This window comes from Rhinolophus sinicus, chromosome 12, assembly GCF_057876585.1.
Source record: "Rhinolophus sinicus isolate RSI-liver-muscle chromosome 12, RSI-T2T, whole genome shotgun sequence".
NCBI classification, from domain to species: Eukaryota; Metazoa; Chordata; class Mammalia; order Chiroptera; family Rhinolophidae; genus Rhinolophus; species Rhinolophus sinicus.
The window spans coordinates 26,046,902-26,072,520 of NC_142512.1; the positions used below are offsets into that span (position 1 = coordinate 26,046,902).

Below are 25,619 nucleotides of genomic sequence, written 5' to 3' on the forward strand. Positions count from 1 at the left end.
ACTTAGAACTATCAGTCTACAGCCAAGGGTTGGCCTTCTCCATCCTTTGAGCCTCTTATATTCTGTTTCTACCTCTGATGTGACACTTAATTTATTCCATCTCTTGGGGTAGTAATTTCTATCACTGTCAACACCATGACTAGACTGAGACCTGTTTGAGGAAGGGATGCGGCTTGATTTGACTCTGCCTTCCCTGACAAAGAGCAGATGACTTCTAAATTGATTGGGTTGAATAGAAATGGCATGGATAGCAAAGTCTGTGTAGATCTCACTGTACACAAGGTACACCCTCTTTCCCTGAAGCAAGGTCCTTGATACACGAAGAGGAAATTTCACCAACCGGGAAAGACCACGAGAGGCACTGGCATCTGTGATACGAGGCATCACAGAACTTTAGAGCTGGGCATAGGGGACTTGGTGGAGATCAGAACATTTGAAGCAAGTCTCACACAAAGACAAGGGGAGGAGAAAAAAGATGGAGGGAAGAACGACAGTTTGTGTGTGTGGGTGGTGATGGAGGGAGTGATAGGCGGTAGGATGACATTATACTTCATTTAGGGACCCTGGGGTATTCCCAGATGCTGCTCTGCCCCCTCCTGTCCTACATCTCGATAGCACCCAGGCGGCCTGGTTTTCTGTTTTGCTCCTCATTCTTCCCTCTCTGAGCAGAGGCAGGGAGCAGTGTGGGGCTGGAGGTGAGCACCAGGGTCAGAGTGGCTGAGCTGCAGGTGGATACAGATCTTGATCCAATCACCTTGACTGCCGTCACCTGCCCACTTCCTCCACTACTGATTCCTGGCCTTTGTGAACTTCACCGAGTCACCTTCACTTCACCTTCAGGTCACCAGCAGTGGCCAAACCAGCAGGGCTTTCAATGCACACTGGGAATTCCCTGTGGAGGGCTATAAACACTCACACATTTTCTCCATAATATCGACAAACTCACGATTAGGTATATCCAACCCCATTTTTATACTTGAGGAACATTCTTATTCTGGGTCTTCCAAACGGATTTTTACTGACTTTATTCTCCTTCTCTAGTAGGGGGTCCACCTGGGCAAACTGAAACCTGCAGTTCTCTTGCCATCTGTTCCCTTCTTGTTCTAGGACAGACTGACGGAAACTCCTTCCCTCCTGACTGTAGCCGTAGGAAGATGGCTGTGTGGGGTATAACCCCTAGTGGTCACCAGTTTCTCTCTCTGTGGTCACATTCTATATTTGTGACAACAAGGAAGAAAGAATATAGATGTCACAGTCCAAATACTCTCACTTCAAATTTTGACACTGCCACTTAGAATTGTTGTCTTGAGGTGATCAGTGTACTCTCCTCTACTTTCTGTTCTTCTTGTCTCAGGGGAATAATCACCCCACTGCTTAGGGTTTTGGTAGGATTTGCTGTTATGTGTATAAGCAGCTCATCCAGTGCGTGACACATAACAAACATTCAGTAAGTCAAAGGTAATTGTCCTGCTGGGTCCTTCTGCACGTGCAATGCTGGACTCTTTCTTTCAGCCCAAGGAAATGTACAGTGACCTACGGTCACTCAACCCAGCAGAAGGAGGCCCAGAAATGGGACATGGAGTCCAGTTCCTCCTTCCTTCTTGGGGCCAGGCGTGTGGTAACCCTGGAAAGACTGTCATTAGTCCTCCAGCTTCTGGAGGTGCCAACCACCCATAGGAGCATGACTGTCATCAACAAGCCCCTTCGAGCAGGTGTGAATGGTTTATCTTTCCTGTGGGGTTTACAATTCTCTCCTCAGTGTCAGTCACTGCCTCTGGTGCACCACTTCCCTCTAGGGCTCAACCCACTTCTCTGCCTCCTTCTTTCCACTGTGATGACATCGTGCTGGGCAGAGAAGCTGTGCAGAGCTCCTCACTCTCAGCCAGATTCACTTTCCTTCTTGGTACCATGACATCATTGCTACCCTGGAAATTCCACTTGCACTCCTGTGTCCCCACCTCTGTCCCAGTCGTCAGAGTTCCTATAAAGAAGGGATCCCAACTCAGTGTCAGCACAGAACACAGTCGGGTTCTGAAGCTCTTTGGTTCTGTGGTATCAGCTGCGGGAAAGCTTCTCCTCTGCCGAGACCATGAAGCTCTGCATGACTGTCCTCTCTGTCCTCGTGCTAGTGGCTGCCTTCTGCTCTCCAGCGCTCTCAGCACCAAGTAAGTTTGTTCTTTCAGCTACTACTTCTAGAGCTGTGGTGTAGGCAGCCTCCACTTTACTATATGGGAAGGTCCACCTGTGGCTTCTGGGGATGGGAGAAAAAGGAACTGTGAAGATTAAGTAGCTGCTATTTAATGCAGAGTCTAGTACACATTCAGTAATATTCAAGTTCCTGTGTTCTTGAGAAATAGAATCAGTAGGCTTGTTTAAACAAGTCTCTGTCTTTCTCTGTGCCTTGGTTTATCCACTTGTAAAATGAATGGAGTTAGGCATGTGCGCTGAGACCCATTCCAGCTCCATTGTCTTCTTTCAGCATCTTGTATTCAGAATCAGATTTCTACTCAGGGTGGGTGGGATTAGATGTCAGGGACTGTAGTTGGGGATCTGGTAGCGCCACAGAGATACCCACCGAAAATCCATAAGTAGAAGCCAAAATGAGCAGCTCCTTGCAGAGCTTTGATCTCACGTGGCCTTTCTTTCCAGTGGGTTCAGACCCTCCCACTGCGTGCTGCTTCACTTACACCCTGCGGAAGCTTCCTCGCAGCTTTGTGACCGATTACTATGAGACCAGCAGCCTCTGCTCCCAGCCAGCTGTGGTGTAAGTATCAACCTGTGGGCTCCTCTGGGAGGAAGGGCGAGGGCAGGATTAGATAAGGAGCGTGTTTGAGGCAAAAGGAAGATCAAACAGCAGAGAGGCAGGTCTCAGGGCTGAATCCCTCCCAGAAAGCAGTGAGATTATGTCATCCGTTGGGTCCTGGAGGGGGTTGCGGGAGCCTAGGGAGAAGATGAAGGGTTTCTGGGGAGGAAGTTAGCCAGAGGCCAGGAAACCAGGGAAAGTGAAAGGAGAGGAAATATGGGCTGACTTCTTAAACGGTGCTTAGAACAGCATATGAATAAGTTATTGCCAGGGGCCGTAGGGTACCATGGGGAGAGGTAGGCATATTGATTGTAAAACTCATTGGTTCCTTGTGTGGGCAACCAGAGCTGAATCCAGGGTGAAAGGTACAAAGAGTATTGTTCTAGTACCACCCCAGGAAGGGTCTCCCTACCCACTAGAGGGTTCAACTTGAACCATAGTCAAACGGAGGGAGAGAGCTACACAGGGAAGGTCCGATGGGATCTAATCACTCCTGTTCCACAGATTCCAGACCAAAAGGGGAAAACAAGTCTGTGCCAACCCCAACGAACCCTGGGTCCAGGAGTACATGGAATACCTGGAACTGAACTGAGACACTCTGAGGACAGGGGCAGGAAATCTCCAGAGAAGGTCACCGGAGCCTGACGCTTCTCAGGGAGACGCACCCTCTGCATGTTTACAACTCCTCTCCGTAGTCCCTGATCCTTCTCTTAATTTAATCTTTATTTTGTGCCATGTTATTTTATTTGGTGGTATTTCCTTTATTTATATGGGGTTTTTTTTGTTTTGTTTTTTGTTTGTTTGCCAGAGGACAGATGTCCCCCATGGGGATGGTCCACCATCACTGTTTGTCTGCTATTGTGAGCACATAGGTAATGCAGTTGTGTGCGTGTGTTTTAATAATAAAACTTTAAAAAAATGCGTACAGTTCCTTTGTGTTTTCATTTGATTTGCGGTTAAAGGAATTGTCTATTATGATTAATAGAGACAAATTACAGTTTCCAAACAGTAAGAATGAGATATTCCAGATACTTCATATGAGCTAAATACTCTGAAGACCATGAACTCACTTAATACTTTCAACACGGATTTTAACACCCTTAGTAAGTAGGGACTCTTACCCCAGTTTTACAGACGAGGAAACAGAGGCACAGAGCTGGTGTGACTTGCCGAGGCGCGTTGGCCGGCTTGGAGAGCAGCATGAAGGGTGATCCCAAAGGAAAGCTGTGAGGCTAAGGGTATCATTTCAACAGCTTGTAGGGAAGTGGTATAAGCAGCAAGAGCACAGTGTAGAGGGAAGGTGAGGTAGTTCAGAGTCAGAAAAGCGGGCCTCCATCTCTTATTATCAGTGTATCATTAGGAAAGGCATGTTGCCTCCCTGGACTTCAGTTTTCACACCAGTAAAGTGGCGTTAATATCATCCGCTTGAAGGGCTGTTACAAGGTGATGTGTGAAGCAGCCATCACAGGGCCTGACATTGGAAGATTTTCTCTTCCTCTCTGAGCCTTAGCTTTTCACTTAAAAGGGACATAGTGTCTCTCTTCCCAGGGTCATCACGCGGATTACATTAGAGGTGGGTCAGGTCTGTAAAGCCCAACGCAACATGAAGTGTTATCATGAGGACAGAAGAACAAATGTCAGATGTGGTTCTGGAGTGTTGTGGGAGTATCTTAAAGACATGTCTCCCTAAATAACCCTTCCATCAGAATTTCCTATTACACAGGTCAGAGACAACATGGCTCTGAGAGAATTGTGTGCACAATCAAGGCTTGATCCACAGGACATGGAAGTGTCCATTAAAGCTGGGAGGAACTTCTCAGACAATCCACCCAACCCTCTCATATTTTGAAAACTGAGAAACTGAGGGCCAGGGACTGAGAAGTCACTTGCTAAGGGCCACCTGACAAGTGTGTGACAGAGCAGTGCCAAATCCCAGGTTAGACCCCATTTCTGTGCTACTTGTAGTGTGACTCTATGGTTCCCACAAGGACAACCCATTGTTTAAGTAGGTTAAAGAGGGGGCAACCTTGAAAATCATTTGTGTATTCTTAGTTCAATGCAAAAGTAGAACTGGGACTCTGACGTCTCTGGGACCCACAGACACAATTCCCTTCCTTCCCTTGCCCTCGGCCACCTCATCATGCCAGATCCCTAGTAGAAACCTCCTTTAATTCCACAGGGACGAAGAGAAGGACTTTATGGGCAGAGCTGATCCAAATATGTGTAACAAGACACTTGCAGCAAGGAGTCTGACTGGTCTTGGTTTCTGCTTTTTATCTACCTATATCTGAACTGTGCAATACATTAGTCACCAGCCACCAGTGGTTATTTAAATTTCAATTAAGTTCAATTAAGCTTAAATGAAATTTACACTTCAGTTCTTTAGTTGCACTAGTCACATTTCAAGTGCTCACTGGCCACATGTGGTGACATAGTGCAGACATAGAACCTTTCCAACATGGCAGAAAGTCCCATTGGATGGCACTGTTCTAGAACATTCTCAGGGCCTAAAGGAAGTGAAAGGAGGGGGAGTTGGAGGTGGCATGGCTGGTTAGGGTGTGGTCTTTGCTAAAAAATGCACAAACCTATTCTGAGGGCAGTGTTTGGGAGAGAGAATGGATGATCCCCAGACCTGAGACATGGTATACATCACCATGGTAGGCTGAATAATGGCCCCCCCAAATGTCCACATCCTAATCTCCAGAACCTGTGAATATTACCTTCTATGGCAAAAAGAACTTTGCAAACATGATCAAGTTAAGGATTTTGAGAGGGAGAGATGATCCCGGATTATCAGGTTAGGCCCTAAATGTGGTCATAAGTGTCCTTGTTAGAGGGGGCAGAGGAAAATTGGATGACAGAAGACAAAAAGGCAATGTGGCAACTGAAGGAAGATGCTATGCTGCTGGCTTTGAAGATGGAGGAAGAGGCTAGGAGCCAAGGAATGAAAGAATGCAGCTCTAGAAGCTGGAAAGGCAACAAAATTGTGTCTCCTCTAGAGCCTCCAGAAGGAACTCAGTCCTATTGACATCTTTTTTCCAGCTCAGTGAAGCAGATTTTAGACTTCTAAAGTCTAGAACTTTAAGAGAATAAATGTATGCTGTTTTGGGGCACCAACGTTGTGGTAATTTGTTACAGGCAGCAATAGGAAGTGAATACAATCACCAACTGAAGAGTCACTGACACTGACCCCCTCCAGCTCAGGGTGAAAGGTGATGGAACATTCTACAAGATGAGACAAAGGGAGGAACTGGGTCCACAGAGTCTGCATCACAAAGGAAGGCTACAGAAGACCTGAAAAGCCTCATGAAGAAATGCTTCACTCGGGAATTACAAATGGAAGCACAGAATCCTCATGGTGGGGCAATGTGGGACTTCACCTGTTGCACAATATGAGACTTTGTTTTTTCCTTTATCCTCTCTTCATAAAACTTTCCTTTCTTACCCCGAGGCCAGGGAGCTGGAATCTGCTTACTTGCCTTTTCAGTTGAGGTTTCTCTGGGTTTCTGGGTTTGTGTGGAGGGGAGTGTCAGAGCCAGAACAAACGAGACAGGGTAGGGGATGGGGGCTACTGTTTGTGGAGCAACTTATGGAAGTCAGGCCTTCCCCATTTCCCTTTCCAGATAGAAGGGAATCTTTCTATCTGGTTTCCTCATGTTCTGGTTTATGCAAACTTTCTATCTTCTCCCTCTCTCACCCCAACCCAGAATCTTCTGTAATGCTCCCATGACATAAGCATTTCCCTCCTACCGGTAGGAGGCCAGGAGCTGAGCAAGCAGCAGGAGGGCCCACAAATGGGAGCTGAGCTGTGGATGGTGAATGAAACCACAGTTCTTCCTGACGACTGAGCCCAGTGGTCACAGGGCTGTCCTGAGGGGCTTTCCACACTCACCCTCACAGACCCAAGGGACTTGTCCTTTCTCTCTTTTCTACCTGTCTCTACCTGTTCTCCCTTCTTAACTGTTCTCCTCTTGGGTTCCACTGAGTTTAAGCCAATAGGAAAATGGAAAAAGATGTCCAAGGTGAGACAAAATGGTGACTGTATTTTTCTTCTTTTTAAATAGTGTGAGTGAGAAACGGGTCATAATACTAAACCTGATATGTTCAGGGGAGGCTTGTATAGCGGGTCTGACAAACACAGAGATCAAAAGTAGCCACGGACCATAGGGTGGTCTGAACATAAAAATTCCTAACTGAAAGCAAGTCAAGGTGGGGAGTCATGTCCTAAGCCAGTAGCATCCTTGAAAAAGGTGACTCTTTATCTTAAGTGAGCCTATCTGTTGTCTTTGTGCATCTAAGATAAGATACCCTTGAAATGTCTGAGTAATTGTCTTTTCCAGAACCCCTGAAGGCACAACTGCCATCACTAGACCATGAGACCACATTGTGATCTTATTGCTCACACACCATGTCTATGTGTTATAAATGTTAACTATCCTGTACCCACCCATGTAAAAGAAGTACGTGTCTCTCCGTTTTACTTTTTATCCAATCCAAGAGATTTCCCCACTTCGCTTTCTCTGGCCCCCTTAATCTACCAGCAATGAATTTCATGTAACCCTCCTTATGTCTCCTCCTGGGGTTCTAATGTATTTAAACAAGCTGTTAAACTGCCATTCTTCAGAGCATTTTCTCAATCCGTTGAGATTTGGCTTCCCAGCAATTCTCATCAGTTTTGCTCAAATAAACTCATAAAAATTCTCTATAGGTTTGGACATTTCTTACATTGACAATAGTTTCATTTTTAGATATACGATAATTGTGTAAAATACATATTCAGAAGAAAAGAGAAAATTATGGAATTTTTTTAGGGGAAGATAAATTTGATACTAACAGGATGGTCTGGGGGGGTCTTCCCTGATACCAAAGAATTTGATATCATGCACTCAATGGTCTGGAAATTAATAATTTTAAAATAGGTAACAATGGACATTGTATAAAATTTAAAAGGATATGCAACGACAAATAAATCTCCCTCCTAGTTCTATCACCCAAGTATCCAGTTCTCTTCCCTGGAATCAATGAGTGGCTGGTACCACTCTTTTATGAATTCATTCAGAGATTCAACAGCCTTTTAAATGTTTTAGGAAATGGAAGAGCAAAAGCAATAATAAGGAATGCCCAAACCATCAGTGCCTTAGGCTTCTAGACTTTATCCTGAAGGTGCTTTAAGCCTCTCCTGCTATGTGTCTAGATTTACAACGTTCTTGTCAATTGTGTTCTGGGACAAATTTAATTCTGACATCATTAAATTCCTGAAGCTTTGAAACTGAACTCTTCCCTTCACTCAATTCCTTACACAAGAGATTGCTAGAAATATCCTTGGTAAGTTTCGTAAGCTACCTATTTCATGTGATGCTTATCAATTTCAAAGTCACAGACTTTGAGCTGCAAAAATACGAGAACTATTTTTCCCCATAATTGAACCCAACTCTCCAGTTCTCCTTTTTTCAGGTGGTAGATAATTTAATCTGCCTACAAGATAGACATAATTGCTTCCTGATGTTTTTCTGCAGTTGAGAATGTTCCATCTGCCATCTTTCTTCCTTTTCTTCTTCTCCCATTTTTCCTAGGGTCTAGCTTCATCCTGGAGGGCACGTGTGTTATTAGGCTGTGGGGGTTTTAAAACTATTTGGTTTTTCTGCATGTTTCTTAAAGCAATATATTGCTTGATTTATTGTTCTCATTTTTATCCAATCTGAGAGGTCTTTTGATCAATAAATTTAACTCATTTATATTTATTACCCTCACTATTAAATTAAGACTTATTTCTGTTATCATATTTCATGTTTCTTGTCTACCATATTTTCTTTTTTTTTCACCATATTTTCTTACTGCTTTTTTTGTTTTTCTCCACTGTTTCCATTAGCTCGCTTAAATGTTCATCTGTTGATTTGAAAGTCATGCTTCTATTTTTATTCTTCTGGAATTTACCGCTGTGGATTTTTAAAGCTTATTAATATTTTCACCTTTTCCGGAGCAAGGCAATTACCTTAGCATGCCCTCATTTCTCTTTGGACGTGCATTCCCCTACCCTATTCCATTTGATAGCCAAGTAGATATCACATAGAATTTTATTTGTAGATTTTATGCTTGTACTTTTAAAACAATTGTTGCTTATTTTGATAATAGCCAAACTGAATAGGTTATATACTCATCTTTACTTCTCATATATTTGTAGCATCCTTCTGATTCCCCCCCCCCCCCTTTTTCTGCTGGAATATTTCATCCAAGAGTGTTTTTGAAAAAAGGTCTTTTTGAAAGGTCCTTTAGGCTTTGGATGTCTGAGTATATCTTTACTTTGTCCTCACATTTAAACATTTACCTGGATATAACATTCTAGGTTTAAATATCTTTTTTTTTTTAACACTTTGAAGAATACTTCTTCATTATCCTCCTGGTTAGAATTTTTCCTGAGAATTCTGAAATCAATCCAATTCTTTTATGAACAGTCTTATTTTTCTCTCTGAAAACTTATAAAATTTGCCATTTTTAAACTGTAATTATATTTCTCCGTATGTGTCCATGTGTGGTATTCATTCATTCACTCGTTCTACTGACACTTTACGAGTCTTCAAACTAGGATTTTCTTTTTTCTTGAATGCCGGGAAACGCTCGGCATCATACCTTTGAAACAACCCAGCTCCTCCTTACCCAGGCCTCTGCAATATGACAGGTACACCTGAGCTCTGCTGGGGCAGGGCAATTGAGGAAAAGGCAGGAAAGGTGGTGTGAAGGAAAGAGCATGAGCTGAGGAGTCAGAATAGGTTTATCGCCGACCCACCCCTACAACTAAGTTGTTCAATAAATATGAACAAGTTCAGCTGTGTCTGATTTCTCATCTGTGAATTGTACGATTTCTCATCTGTGCTCAGTACGATGCACCTCAGTATGCTGGGAGGGCACAGTGAGGGGACGCCCGTGAAGTTCTGGGCGTGGATAAGGTGATCACTAAACATTGGTGCTACTCTCCCCACCCTACTTTCTTTCATTTGCTCATGTGGCAGCCATTCATCTTTAGTGGTCTTGTCTGCTGAATGGGGAAGGCTGTTGCTGTTGGGGCAAAGAGCTTGTTTGGGAAAGCGCCGCACACATGTGTGTGTTATCCTTGGCCAGTTGCCTGAAGGGCTTAATCTTCTAGATACACAATCTGGCCCAGCTCGGTGGGTGTGAGGGAGGTCAGCCTCCCTCAGCCCTGCTTCACTTTCACAGAACCAAGGCTTCAAACAACGTAGCTTGCATGTCTTTTCGTGGCCCTCTCCTCTAAGTGTGGAACCCGAGACTTCCTAAGGCCTGAGACATCACAGGTAATAACTGCCCATTCATCTCAGGAGGATGGAAGTGAGAAAAGAGAAACCAGAGGCTCAATGTTTCATGTTGCTTTTTCCTTGCAGCCTGTGGGGACAGAGCCAGGAGTGCAGTTTCCAGGCTCTTGCCCTCACGTGGAAAGGTGCTGGCTCAGGTAGTAAATGGCCATCAACTGTGATTGGATGGCCATTAGCTGTGGCTAGTTGGCCGTCAGCTGTAACCAGTGAGCCATTGGCCACTAATACAACTGTTGGGGCTACACTAGTAGCAAATGGGGGCTAGCAAGAAGATGGTGGCTGAGCTAGCAAGCATGGATTGCAGTTAGCATGGCGGATTGCAGCTAGCAAGTGAGGTGGGTTGGCAGAGAAGTGGACGCAGGTTGCGGATTGTGTGGCTCCTGCTTCCTGTGTCTCCAACCCAGCCACCAGTGAGAATGTAGTGGTGTGACTCCCCTATCTATGGCTCCGTGGGTGTTCCTTTTTGGCCTCACCACATCCTGCGTTCTTATGTGGGGAGCGGGACCAGAGACCCCGCCTGACACCTCGCACGACACAGCCCCAGGGCCCCACTGGCTCAGGCGTAGACTGTGAGGACTGGAGACAAATCCAGGTTATAGTCACAGAGCCACATGGATCCCCATGCCCTCTGGCAACCACAACCTTGTTACTGGGCTGGATTCTTCTACTCCAGTCATGTGAGCCTGTCTCAGGCTTCTCACTCTCTCAAGGCTAAAGGACACCTGGCAGAGCCGACTGACCGCCTGGTCTGACAGGCTCAGCCAGTGCTCTCCTGTGAGTTAATTTACATGAATCGGGTGAGGAGAATGTGCCAGAAGGCTGCAATGTCCATGTCAGAGACAGAGCTGGAGGCACTGGCTTTCTGCCTGTCTTTAGTCAGTATCTCACGGTACTTCTAAGCCCTGTGAAGAGAGAGGCAGCCTCCTATAGCTGTCCAGGACATGGTGTGACCACGTGAGGACTAATGGAAGCATGGCACCATCTGGACACTTGGATGGACTCTGAGCTGTGGGATCACCTGTACATGGCAGCATGGCCATGAGGACACGGACAGCAGGGTCAGGGATGGGTCTCCAGGCTCAAGAGGCTTTGCAGGGAGCAGACCACACCACAGAGGCCGTATGAGAAGGACTGAGTGGATTGTTTGTGAGCACATGTGGACACCTCAGTGACTCCCAGAAGTGGGTGAGCAAGACGAGGGAGATGGGGTGGGAGTAAATGGTCATGAGATAGGAGCAGCAAGGCAGACAAATGTGGCTATAAATAGAATATGACCTCTTCCTCTTTCCAGGATGGTTGTCTTAGAACCTTGGGGTTAAAGTTATGTGACACATTAGGTGGAGGAGAGAAAGGAGAGACCTTTTGAAAAAAGCATTGCTGGTCACTATAGGACTGGAGGCCAGTATGGGTGGAACCCAGATGCATGCCTGGAATACCTTTTTAGGTCAGCACAAGTGAATAGAAATCCAATGCCTCTCCCCATAGGCAGACCTTATGCTATGACTCCTCACAACTGAAGTTTGGTTCACCTCACCTGGCAAAAATTCTGCCCCATTGAGATGCTTGCTTAAGGCCAGGAGAACTTGGACTGGATGTTGGAGGAAGCCTCAGAACTATTTGCAAAATATAATATTTGCAAAGGTGGCATCTTCCCTTTATATTTTTCTTCATAGTGCTAAGCTGTAATATATGAGATCCGACGATTAAGTCTGCGAACTTTCCACCGTGCACTTACATGTGCACATATTTTTTATTTTTAAATAGCATCTTTATTTTCAATAATATTTATTTTCTCTTTTCTTAACCCTCTAGAGTAGAAAGTCAACACTTTCTATTTTAATCTGAGATTATTTAATAGAGCTCTGTTTGTATAGGATTGTTGATCATGGAAAATTTTACCCTTTATTCTAAAGGTTGTAGATAGAATATCAAGATGGGATCAGGATGGAAAGACAAGAGTGATGAAAAATTTTCAGAGATCCTGGACTCAGAGAAAAGTGGCAACAGGACACCCACTACATACAGCAACTGTATATGTCTTTGGGTTGTTCTACTGGGGAGGATTGAGTGTATTGGTGGTGGTACATTGAAAGTGCATCCTATTAGAAGAGCACCTTAGGATATGTATAGAAACACGTATACGTATGAATATGTGAATGTGCTGGGTGGAATGTAGGAGAGCCCTCGTAAGCTGGTTCTAAGACTCACTATAATGCTCCCTCTTCTGGAAAAAGCCCTAGTGGCCATATTTTCACAAAGTGACACTGCCTCCTTGACATTAGCTGAGTGATCCAGATACAGACCTTTGAGTCAATCTGATTTTTTCCCCTCCTAGGAATTTGAAGTAGAATGGGGACACACAGAAACCAGAAGTCATTAAAGTTGAGTCACATTAGTGGCAGCCGCCTCAAGAGGAATTTCGTAATGTTAAAATACCTGTCACCTCGTCACGCTATAGACACTCTGTAGGCATACAGACTCCCCCAGATTTTGGAGTCGTATATGAGGGGAAGATAATTAACTCACCTTGCACAGGCGCTGTCACCTGTATCATCTCATGTTACACTCATTACAACTTTATAATATAATAACAGTATCACAACTTTATAGATTTCACAGATGAACAGGCCAAGGGGCCAAGAAGCTGGATGACTGACACTCTTAAAGAGGAGAGGGACCCGTCTTCTCCTCCAGGTCTGTTTGGCTTTTAGGTAAACGCTCCATGCCCTGTACCATGCTGACCTTCTCTCCCAAAGAGGGAAGATACTCGTTTCTCTGGAAGGGTTCTCCTGGTCAGGAGTGATGTGAAGGTCTCAACAGAAAGGCAGGTATGCATTATCTATAGTTCATATTTAACGCAAGGACACGAGGGTGGAGCAGAAGGGCATCCCCTGGATCTTTGCTCTTTCCACACTGTCATTTGTAATGGGCTTGATAAGCTTTGAAGCAAAGTTTGCTCAGAGCCCCTTGGAATGCCTGCCTGCTCACTCACCTGTATCCTTTTAGAAAGAAAGGATTACACTTTTTTTGTAGGCATTTTTCAGTCGGCCAAAGCTCTTCACCACTTCTGAGCTGGCTGCCTCACTCCCCAGTTCTGTGCTGTGAAGTAGAGTTGCCGCCTCCTTCCTAACAGAGCGGAAATGTACCTGTGTGTAACAGGCTCACAGAATTCTGAGACTCTTTGCAATTCTGGCCAGGAAGCTGTGAGTCTCTTTCCTCACCTTCTGCCCGTGCATCCTTTAGAAAAGAAAGTCATCTTAAAAAAAACACACCCATATTGGAAAGATTTTTTTCAAATGTTCTTTATTGTGTGATTATTTGATTTGCCTTTTTGAAATGCCAAGCTCCTGAGCACACTCAAAGCTTACCCCATGCGTGACGTGTGCTAACTTGAGCTGCTCCCCCTGCAGCTCAAGTCTTGGCTCTTCTGGAAGTCTGTGAACAGGTTGTTGTAGGAAGGTATCCCCAGGAAGCAGTACCTTTCAAAGTTTGTTTCTTTAATCACAAATGAGCCCTTGACTTGGAGAAAAAAAATCACAGATCCCAAAAGGACCTTGCAGTGCAATGAACCAAAAGCCCTTATTCTCTTGGAAGCCATATCCACTCGGTGCAAAGTGATTGAGACAACAAAAAATGATACCCATTGAACCAACAAACCAATAAAACCAGTTCACCATTAGGTTTAATAGCTTGCCCCAGTTTACACAGAAGAATGGCTTATGTTTAGCTTCTTTCTCCCCCACCCCCAAATAACCACTTAACCAGACCTCAGTGTGTAAGGCTTATGTGCCGCGTGAGCTGTTTGGATAGGGATGTGGAAATAGTGAGTAAATCAGAATGGGAGCATTGGAGATGGAGTTGGGAAACATATTGTTTCATTTCAGGACGACTTGCTCACCAAGGTGTACACTCTGAGGCACAGACCCTACAGGACCTGGGAGAAAGTTAACACTTTCTATTTTAATAAAGGATTATTTAATAGAGCTCTGTTTGTAAGGACAATTAGAATTTATAATTAATTAGCTCTTAGGTTTGATTACCTTCTACTTAAAAAGTACTCTTTAAATCTGTAAAGGTAGCCTAAGAAAAAAGGCTATATCCATAATTATGTAAATACATTAATTATGGCCAATGGACAAGCCATCCTAGGAACTCAAAATGGAAAAATCCAGTGTGTGTGTGTGCATTATTTATACAATGCTGAAACAGGCTCTTTGGGGATCGTAACACTATATAATAGCTTAGACCTTCATTTTTGACACTCATGAGAAATTCTTTAAGCGTAATTCTCAAAGGTATCAGGAAATTTTGTATCTGAGACAGTAAATTGAGAAGGATGTTAGCTGAAACCTTTCTCTAACTATAAATCAGTTTGCATTTTTATTTCTCCAAAAAGACATCTGAACCAGATAGAAAATTCTCCCTCCACAGTGATACAGAATTACCATGTGGATGTCAGAAGTTATTCAGTATCACTCCTACCCCCAGCCTAGCCCAGCTGCGTTCCCTTATGATGGAAGTTTATAAAACTGGCTGGTTCCTGTGTGTGTGCCTCATGCTGCCTGCCGACATGAGGCTAAGCACCACCTTCATCCTGGTGGCTTTCCTCGCCTGCGATGGAGGTGCCTGGGCTTTCAGACTTGGTACAGCAGGTCTGTCTGCTGAGGGCTTTCCAGCAGCCAGCCTTTGAGGAGATTAAAGACGGAAACCCATGCACCTCAGACTGATTTGTCCATGGGAATCCTGCAGGATTACGCAGTATCTCGACGGCAGATAATGAAAGGTTTTTAATTATGAGTTTCAGTTCCTTCGATTCAATATGAACATTGTCTTTCCAAGCCTCAGCGTAGGTTGAGTGGGATTTTGTTGCAGTTGGAATAGTTGGGGACAGAATGGGGGATCTCACGTGAGGAGCTATAGGTTGTTTTTTAAGCCTCGACTCACAAACAATTGTCGTGTATTATAGAGACACTAAGATCGAGACCTGCCCAGAAGAGCCAAACAGAATCTCTGGTGCTTGCTTCATAACATGCACCGAGGATAATGAATGTCCCACAGATCAGAACGGCTATGGCGGGGGGGGGGGGGGGGGGGGGGGGGCTGGTGACCTGCTGTGGGTGGAGGGAAAGCCCCCTGTCATCCTCCCAGAGCCAAAGGAACACCTCTGCCCTCTCTACACAGACGTCTGCTGAAGTTCTGGGGAAGGTATTTGGGTGGCGCAGTGCCAAGGAAACCAGATGTACAGCGACAGTGGGCGTGGCCAGGTCTGCTCACCAGCCCCAGAGAAAGGTAGGGGGAGAGCCCTATCTGATTTCCTCAGCCCAATGGGAGTATGTGCTTGGTCCTGCCCAACCTTCCCCAAAGTGTGTTAAATAGGAATGAACTCTTGAGTATGGTTTTAAAAGTTTTCATCATAAAATGTAAACTAAATGGGGTGCTTTGGACTCCTACATCCCTATTCCCCTTGCGTTCAGTGGTTCTCAACATTTTTTCAGTATGGAAACTTCTTTTTAAGAATCATTTTTACTGTTTTTATCCTCCCCAAATACATATTTATGGTTGAAAAACAAGACTCTACGGTCCAAACTATATAAACAAATAAATAAATGGCACCGCCAATCTCATCGCCCAGAGAAGCATCGTTAATCTTTCACTGTACGCATGTATCTTTCCGTATTTCTGTCTGTGTGTACGAACATGTTAGTAACTTCACATTTTTTACTCATTGAAATATTTTGAACGTCCTCAACGCATTATATTTTAAGACTTTTTATTATGGTAAATTTTAAACACACACAAAGAGGATAGAAAATAAAACGATAGACCACCTTCCCATCACCCAACTTCAACCATTATTAATATGTGATCATTCTTTTTTCATCTCTAATCCCATCCACTTCCCCTCATCCCGTGTTATTTTGAAGCAAATTCCAGACATAATTTCATTACATATTATTTCTATATTATCTCTAAATGAGAAGAACTCCTTTTAATTGTATGGTTTAGCCTACCTTTTTGTTTATATATTTACTGGTACAGTTTTATTCCCTCTTTATTAGATATATGATCTTTCACTGTGTAATCTTTTATTTGTGAAATCTCTCTGTCTCCGTTTCTCTCTCTCTTACTATAAGTTTTGTATTTAGAAAGGTTTACATTTTTAATACTTACCTTATAGTAAGACTTTTAAGTACCACCTTGGTCCCTTCTTTTTGTGGATTATTATCTATGAGGAATAGTCAGAATTAGCTAATTTCCTCTTTTCCTTCCTCCCTGCCTCGAACCTCCACCAACTTCGAGATTGTCTTGATTCGAGGTGAACACTTTGTAAGTTATATAAATGTTTAATCACTATGTTGTACACCTGAAACTAATATAATATTGTATGTCAACTGTGATTGGAAAATGAAAAAAAAGATTGTCTTGATTATTCTTGATTTTGGGGACTTTCATGTAAGTTTTAGAATCAGTTTATTAATTTTCATAAAAAATCCTTCTAATATTTTTATTGGAATTATATTAAATTTCAATTTGGGAAAAACTGACATCTTTATAGTCATGAGTCTTCTAATCCATGGCATATCATTCCATTTACTAAGATGTTAAAAATTTTTTTCTTAGTAATATCATGTAGTTTTCTGAACATAATTGGTTAGATTTATACTTAGGTAATTGATGGTTTTAGATGCTATTGTAAAGACATTTAAAGAATTTATTTTCTCATTGTAACTTTAAAGCTTTTAATAGAGTCTGTCCTCTCATCAGGCAGGTATGAGCCAATGCAGAGCGGTCAGGGACTGTGCAGAAGGCAAACAGTGCATCAGGAAGGGCTGTGGTCATGTCTGCTCCCCATCATTTAAGTAGGTAAGTCTTGACTTCCTTCCATCCTGGCCTGTCCAGGGAGAATTAAGAGTTTGGCACCATCTGAGTTTTCACAGTTGTATGCTCACCCAGAAAGGTGGCAGAATACACTTGAATGCCTGAGGTCTCCCTCCTGCCCTTTCTGAGGGAAAAGTTGGTCATAAGGCCCTTTCTCCCAACATTTTCAAATATGAGAATCCTGAAAAAAGTGTTCATTTCCTCTTTCTCAAGGAATATATACTCATTATAGAAACTACAGAAGAAATCAATGGCAAAATGTTCCTGTAATCCCATTGCCAGGAGATAAACATAGTTACATGTTTGTTCATATCTTTATACAGAGGGTGCCAAAAAAATGTATACACATTTAAAGAAAGGAAAACTGTATTAAAATTGTAACATTCAATATATACTGATAACAGAAGATGAATACAAGTCACATTTGACTTCTGCAATTACAAGAGGTGCTCAAAGTGGTTCCCATCAGCGTCCAGACACTTCTGATTATGGTGAACTACTGCTTGAGCAACACTGATCAAAGTGTCCACTTGTATACATTTTTTTTGGCACCACCGGTATATATGTATATATTCAGAGGGTGTGGTGCAAAAATAATCATTGCATCACACCCCACCAACAGTTTTAAACTTTTCTTTTGTTTTCTTTACCCTCAATAATAAGTAATGAACAGTTTTCCATGACTGTGGATGTATTTCTACAACTCTATTTTTCCCCAAAGCCTTCAAAGGATTTTCATTGTGGATATACCATATTTTGCTTACTAATTCTTGACCAATGGACATTTAGGCTTCTCTAACATTTTGCTATCAAACAATTCCCTTGAAACTAAATCTTTCCATGCACCCTTGATTATTACCTTAGGAAATGCTATTGCTGGCTCAAAGGGTATGTATTTTTTTCAATCCAAAGATACATTGGCAACTTGCTTTTGTGAGGATGTGTTTTTTTTTAATACCAAAAAGCTTAATAAACCTCAAAATGCTGGGTATATTTTAGTTTTTCACTATTTAACAATAATAATAATTTCATATACATTTTCAGTTTTAAATCATACATTTTAAAAACATCTTTAGCTGTGTTTATGAAATATTTACTTGATTTTAGGGAATGTTTCAATAATCCTTTGCAATGAGTTGGCATCCCTCAGAGTGGGAAGAGAGTGAAAAACACACATTTGGCAACCTCTCTGTGCCAGGCCTTTTCAAATACATTATTTTACTCAACTTTGAGAGCTTTAGTTATGAAAGATGTAGGTATTCATCTCATCTCTGTTTTACAGATGAGGAAACTGAGGGATGGATCAAATGCTTTTTTATTTTTCTCACCTTGCCATGATTCCTCTCTACCCTCTTCCTTAAGTCACTTGGATCACACTGTAAACAGTGACACCAGGAGCTATCTGACCTAACAGTGTTCCCAGTTTGCACTAAAGATTGGTGTCCTCTCTCCCTCCAGGGAAAGCAAAACCTGAGTGCCTGCCTGGCTCAGGAGCAAAGCCTGGGATGGCATTAGCCCCATTGCGCCATCTGCTGGCTATCACCATCCAGTGCATGACCTACGTGGCAGGACTACCTAGAGGTGATGAGGTAGCAATATCTGTAAATCTCACACTTTTGCTTTTAATCTCCGTAACACCTTCTCGAAGTAAATATTATTATTCTTACTGCAAGTGCTTTGAAACTGGGCCTCAAATAGATTATATGCTTATCTTGTATCAGGCAGTTAATAAATGGTTCTTCACGTCCAAAGCCAGAACACTTTCTTGCATGCTGCCTGCCTCCCTCGGTGAAGTAATTATGAAGGAATGCTATCCGCATCATTCTGCATTTTCCTCCAAACCATTCAAACTATAAGAAAGAAAAAATACCCCACCCAGCATCTTTGCATAGAATGACCACAAGTGTGTGTCTTGGTCTGATAGTTGCTGGCCATACTCAGACACATTCTCATGGTCAAGCTCTCCATTTGGGACCACTCCTTCCTGCTCACACCCGTTTTTTCCTGTTCTCTAAAAGGCCCAACTAGAGCAAGTAAGCTCTATCCCAGTGGGGTTTCCCTGATTCTGGCTGGCTGACTGGACTTCCTCCAAAACTCCCCTCCTTTTCCCTAGTCAGGACTCACACATCCCCATCCTGAGGAGCTAAGACAGGAAGCCACAGGGGCTTTTGACTGGGGACAGCTATTCCTAGGGCTGGTTCATATTGTCCTGGTTCATGGGTGCACCTGGCTGCTAGCTCCGCAGAGACTTGGCAGCAATATAGCAGAAGGATGCTTGAGGTCACACAGACGCGATTCAAACCCTGACCCCTCGTTTTCTTAGCTCTGTGGTTTGGTACAAGTTGCTCAAACCCCAGAGCCTCAATTTCTCATCCTAAAATGGGGATAATAGTTCCTGACTCACACAGTTGTTCTAAGGATTGCATGAGATTGTGCTAAACACTTAGCCCAATGCCTGGCACATAGCAAGTGCTCAATAAATGATAGCCAAGAAACAGGTGAGGGGCTGGTGCTAGATATACGTCTTTCCTGAAGTTCCCTTGGTCAGTAGAGAGCATTAGCATCGTGTGGAGGTGAAGATCCTGAGGCCTGCAGTCATGCAGACATCCTTCTGGTTTCAGGTATTGCCACTTCTTGGCTGTGGGACCATTTTGTGATCTTGTGTAGCCTCTCTGTAGGTCCATAGTCTTTATTAAAGCCCAGAGTCCTGCCTATTTTTAAGGCTTTAGACTCATATTTCCTACTGGCCTATAAATACCCTTCAAAAGTATCAGAAGCATGGAGCTATTTATAAGATACCTGACATGGCAGCTGCTGGCCATGCTCTGACTCACTCTGATGGCCAAGCTCCCCATTTGGGACCTCTCCTTTCTGCTCAGACCCATCTTTTCCTGTTCTCTGAAAAGCCCAACTGGAACAAACGATCTCTGTCCCAGGGGGTTCCCCCACCTCTGGGTGGCTGGCCAGGCTTTCTCCACAAATCCCCCTCATTTCCCCCAGTCAGGACTCACACAGCCCCATCCTGAGGAGGCCCTGGGGCCTCGGACTGGGGCAGCTACTCCTGGGATGTCATCATTGTCCTGGTTTGTGGGTGAACACGGCTGCAGCTCCACAGAGACTTGGCGGAGGTAGTGAGGAGACATCTCTTCCAATCTTCCTTTGGAAGTCAGACTTCCTACAGAGTCTATGTCCACCTTTCCCCTAGCTCTGTAGTCTCGTGTAAATTGCTAAGGCCCCCACAGCCTCAGTTTCTGTTTACTGGAATTAAGAATAACTACTTCACAGGGATCTGTGACAGATAAATGAGATCACAATGAGTCACTTTCCTAGAACTGGCACAATAACCAGTACTCGCTAAATGGCAGGAAAAAATGCTGGGAGCATGCGAGCCAGAGAGACTCCATTTCTAAAGATGGCCTTCATCAAGACAGAAGCATCACCCTCATGTGACGGTGAGAATCCAGAATGTCTGGAGTCCCACAAATCTCCAATTGAACCCCTGAGCTGCTGTAGACCTTCTCTTGTTATTACCTCAGTCTCTGTTTGGAGGCCTATTGACGAGCCTCTATTCAAACCCATGGCCATGGACACCTTTAAGTGTTTGGATTCTTATTTTCAAATTGCCCCCTGAGGACAATTATAACGTAAAAAATGTTAGGCAAGCCACATAATGGTTGCAGCATCCCACTGACCCAGTGATGCTGTTAAACTGCTTTGTATTTTATTGGATACAAGTTCCACATGTGTTTGAAAAACGTAGCTTGTACTTATTCTATATTTGGTACCTAGGAGGATTGACCAACCTCAGACAACTTCCTCCTTCCCCCAAAGACATACAATCACTGTGGGAAGAAACACCAAGGTCTGAGCTCTGGCCATTTGCCAAGCAAGTTCTAAGATTATTGCTTTTAAATCTCAGAGTTGCCCGGAAGAGTAGTTGATAGTATCACTGTTACACAGATGAAGAAACTGAGGCTACAGCAGTTAAATGGCTTACCCATGGCCACAGAGAGAATGAGTAGGAGAGCCCAGGTCTGCCTGTGAGTCATCGTGAAATTAGCACAGACCCTCCACTGTGGCCTCTATTTGCATAAACTGACATAGATCATATTCTCTCACATAAAGTATCCTATTGGGCATAATATGGTATGTCTTACAATTTAACATTAGCTGTGGACATCTTTCCATGTCCGCACAAATAGATCTCATTTCTTTTTGGTTATATGATTACTATTGAATGAATTTACTGTAATTCATTTAGCCAATACCATTTTGGGGACCATTTATGTGCTTGACATTTTGTGCTATTGTGCAGGTTGCTGTAATAAACATGAATTTATATTTTTCTCCACCTGTGTAACTGTTTCCTATAAAATAGGAAATGTTTCCTATAAAATTCCTGTGAGTAAGGTCAAAGGTTATGAATATTTTTTTTCATAAATATTCTCTCCCCCTTCCTCTCCTCTCCCTCTCTCTCTCTCTCCCTCCCCATCTCCTTCCTTCTTCCCTTCCTTCCTTCCTTCCTTCCTTCCTTCCTTCCTTCCTTCCTTCCCATCCATACCCCTTCTTTACCTCCTCTTCCTCATTAACCATGAACTTTCCCCTTCTCTCTGGGACAAGAATTCATATCATCCTGTGTCTACTCTATGCTCAGATCTCGAACCCTTGTTCTTATATATAATGTGGCGCTTCTGAAACTTAGAAAAACTTTTCTCTCAGCAGAGCCCATTGTTCCCTAATTCAACAGAGTCTAATTTGAAGTCACTGCTGAGCCCTGAGCCGGTTATTCCAGGCTGGTGTGCCCTCCCCACACAACAGGGGCTTGCTGTTGACTTGATGAGTGGGGGAGTCACTGGGCAGCCAGAAACTGGGAAGAATCAGGAACCAAAGATGCACGGGATGGACACCTCAGACAAATGTCATCTTCATTGTGTCAGGTCCATTGTGAAAGCATTTTATAAACTGCAAAGTTCTACATAGATAGTGAACTTTTTTGCAATGGTAGACATTTTAATAATTACAGAATTTGTTAAAGTTGTAAAATGCAGAAGCTACCTCTTAGGAGGAGCTCCATTCCATCTTTGCTTCATCCCCTTCCTGGCACCTGCTCCTGAGGTTTAAGTTTTTGATGCATCTTCTCTGTCAGGCATCTGTGAGCTCCAGGGTAGGAAAGACCGGGACTGTGAGGCCAGACGACGGTGCAGCAGGAAGGGCTGCAGCCAGGTCTGCTCCCCTCGTCCCTTGTCCCCGACGCAGCTAAGACCAGGAGCCCTGCCTAATTCCCCTGACCAGTTGTACCCAGGGTTCACCTCCCTGGTCTTTCCAAAACTGTGCTGATGCTCAGAAATGGGACAGAAACCTGTCGGTGTTCCTGGGGCCTGTGCCTCCACTCCTGCCCTTCCAGAGGGAAAACAGGTCACAGAGCTGTGTGCCCAGCATCTCATTGATAAAGACCCCATGAAAAGACCTTTCATCATTTCCCTTTTTCCCCCACAAGTAATGTTCATTATATAAAAATCAGAAACTACTGATGAACGTATATATGTATATATATGTACATATATATTATGATTCTGATATGATCATTATATACATGATATGATTTTATATAATCATCAACAGTTTGACTGTCTAGAAAACAATTAACCTTTCGACAGCATTATATTTATTATTTATTAATTTACTATTATTATATTTTTAACCAAAAATAGTCATTCCAGAAATACCTTTTTAGAACTCAAGTTCTATCGTGAGCATCTTTCACCATCAACACTTATTTGATATATTTAATGTAATATATGTAATTATTAAATTTAATACATTTATTTATTTACTTAATTGAGTTTAATGCATTCCGCCATATAGACTGTACCACATCACCTCAGTAAATCACCTTCTAGTGGACATTTTAGGTGTGATTTTGTTGATTGTTAGTGTCCTAACCAATGCCTGCGTGATGATTCTCCTCGCTAAGTCTTTCAGACCTCCTTATTATGCCCAGATAAAGAAACTGAGGATCCTTGGGCTTAAGTGACCCACAAATTGCTCATGGTTACAAAAACAGTGAGAGGCCTAGTCAGGATTTATCCCAGGCCTGCACTTGGCAACATGGGAGACATAGGGCTCCAGAGCCTTCAGTGCTCCCCCTGCAGCTCGTCAGTGTGGGGTTTAGGGCAAGATACTTTACCTTAGGTTCCTTATCTGCCAAGGCGGGTAGCATCTACCTCAGGGGTTATGGTGAGGACACAGTGAGCTAATATTTATCATGGATTTGGCCCTGAGCTTAGCACACAATTTAAAAAAAAAATTAACAGTAGGGAAAAGAATGAAGTAATAGGAAACCCTCTAAGTGGGTGGCAACCTCACACAGTATTAGGACTCAATTTCGAAACGTTGCTCTGAAGCTTGGGAAACATTTGATTTTTTTAAACTCTGTTTCCTCATCAGTGAAATCTAGAAAATGATATCTCTGTGACTGTGTTGCATGAAGATTAAATGAAATATATGAATGCGTGTAGTATAAACATCTGGTGAGGAATAAGTGCCCAGAAAAACAATGACTGTCATTGCCTGGGTTGCTCTGCAGCTGAGCTCATGGGAGCTGGGACGAGCAAGAAGAGTCTTAGGGTTCACTCCTCCTCGCTCCTCTTTTCCTCCAAATGAGGCTAATTTCATTTGTGTCACCCAGAAGCAGGAAATGAAACAAAAACTGGAAAGGAGCAGACAGACTCTGCTCTGACACATTGTTTGATGTGGATCAGCCTTGATTCTCTATTTACTTTATTTGTATAAGAAACTCCATGTTCCAAACAAGGAAACTGCCCTGGAGAAGTTGATGCTTCAGGAAGCCAATGTTTATATGGAGATGTAGCAGAGATTATTTCTTTCCCTCTTCCCTCAATGGTTGGCAAACTCTGGAATCACACAGGAGGTGAGCTCGTTTACCCAGCAATCTCTCCATGAGCCAGGAGCAGGAAACCTGGGATCTGAACTCCCCTCCCACCAGGCCTGGGAGCCTCAGACCAGACCCCAACCATAGGTCTCATAGCCCGGCTCACTGGGAGTGAGGTTGCGTCCATATTGGCCCAGTTTCCCAATGCCACAGGGATGCCAGTCTCACAGCTGGTCAACAGAATCAAGGGTGTTGATTTCCTCTGCAGATTGTCAGGATTTGACATAGTTTCCCTCTCCTGCACTTTACTACTAGGACACAAAACAGGATGGTTCACTCTCAGTTCCCTAAAAAGGCTCTGGTTGCACATTCTCTTTAATTTGGCTTACTCTTTCGGGGTACCCTACCCCCATTTCCCTAACAACCTTTCTGCTCAATCCTCTGCACAGCTAGATCAGAAGAACATTTGAGAGGTCCCTTAACAAGCTATACCCCAAATTGCCCCCCACTTTGCCCTCAACAGTGCCCCAGACCAAACCTTTTCTCCCTCAGAGTGATTTTCTTTCCTGCCAAATACGTTTTTTTAAATCTGTAAATTGGTGGTAACTGAGGTCTTGATCCTGATATGTGACTAAAAGCACAAGCAGCAAACTCAGCCAAGTCACTTAAACAAGAGGAGACATCCCTTTGACCCAAAAGGACACTGGTTACAATGGCCACGAGAGCCTCTGAAGCACAACGTTGGTCTCACTGCCACGGATGGGACGAGGCTGTACTTCTGCTAGGATGACATAGGGACCTTGTCTTAGATCTGGTGACTTTAATAGTTTCTTCGTGTCACACAGTTTCACAGCTTCAGTGGTACAAAGTACCCTGATACAGTTTTGCACAAGCTATCTATAAGTGCTCTGCTATAGGGAATAGAAAGACATCCATTCCCTTTCATAGACATTAATAATAATAGTACCAGCTAGTTTTGAGGACTCTGCCAGGAGTAAGTATGTAAAAATGTATGTTCTTTTAATCTGCCCAACAACCCTGCGAGATAGGAATTATGACACACACTTTACAGATGAGGAAGTGAGGCTCACAAAGGGAAATTAATTTTCTGAAGGTCACACAGCTAGCAAACAGTGGAACCAGGAGAAAATCAGATCTGTTGCACTCGAGTCTTCACACTTATGGACTATGCTATACTTTCATTGGTCTTATTTTTACAACCTTGGAATGGCTTTAGTAAACAGCAAGGAATAAGGGCCACATGCTGTTCCACAACTCTCTTAAAACCAGAGTTACAGTTTTAGGTGAATGAGTCCTAACTTTGATCTGATTGGGCAATCAGATTCTCTATAGCAAGCAGCTTAGCTCAATGCAGTGTGCTCTGCTAAAATTTTTTTAATTAGCACCATGCTAGATGAAGTAGAATTCTGTGTCCTCAGAAGCTCATTTATCTGTGTCCCAGAGAGGAGTCAAAATTATTTTCTAAGCATTTGGACCTAGCCTGACAGTAATGTGTACTAGTTAAGAGCACTGTCTTTGGAATTTGATCTTGGTTCTGCCCTTGAACTATTATTTGGGGTATGTTACCAAACCTCTCTGTGACTTAGTTTTTTCTACTGTAAAATAGCAATAATAATGGCTGGAAACCATGTAGGTTGTCTTCCTAATTACAATGGCTTCCTGAATGCTGCTCCCTTAACACACACACACACACACACAC

At 43.3% G+C, this 25,619-nt stretch overlaps 1 protein-coding gene across 1 annotated transcript; it reads left to right on the forward strand.

Moving 5' to 3' along the window:
• The first annotated feature begins 1,406 nt into the window (after window positions 1-1,406).
• LOC109447850 (C-C motif chemokine 4) lies at window positions 1,407-3,554 on the forward strand. Its single transcript, XM_019732549.3, has 3 exons — window positions 1,407-2,165; window positions 2,650-2,764; window positions 3,308-3,554. Exons 1-3 carry the CDS (start codon window positions 2,090-2,092, stop codon window positions 3,393-3,395), a joined length of 279 nt encoding a protein of 92 aa, XP_019588108.3. The 5' UTR covers window positions 1,407-2,089; the 3' UTR covers window positions 3,396-3,554.
• Window positions 3,555-25,619: the final 22,065 nt, after the last annotated feature.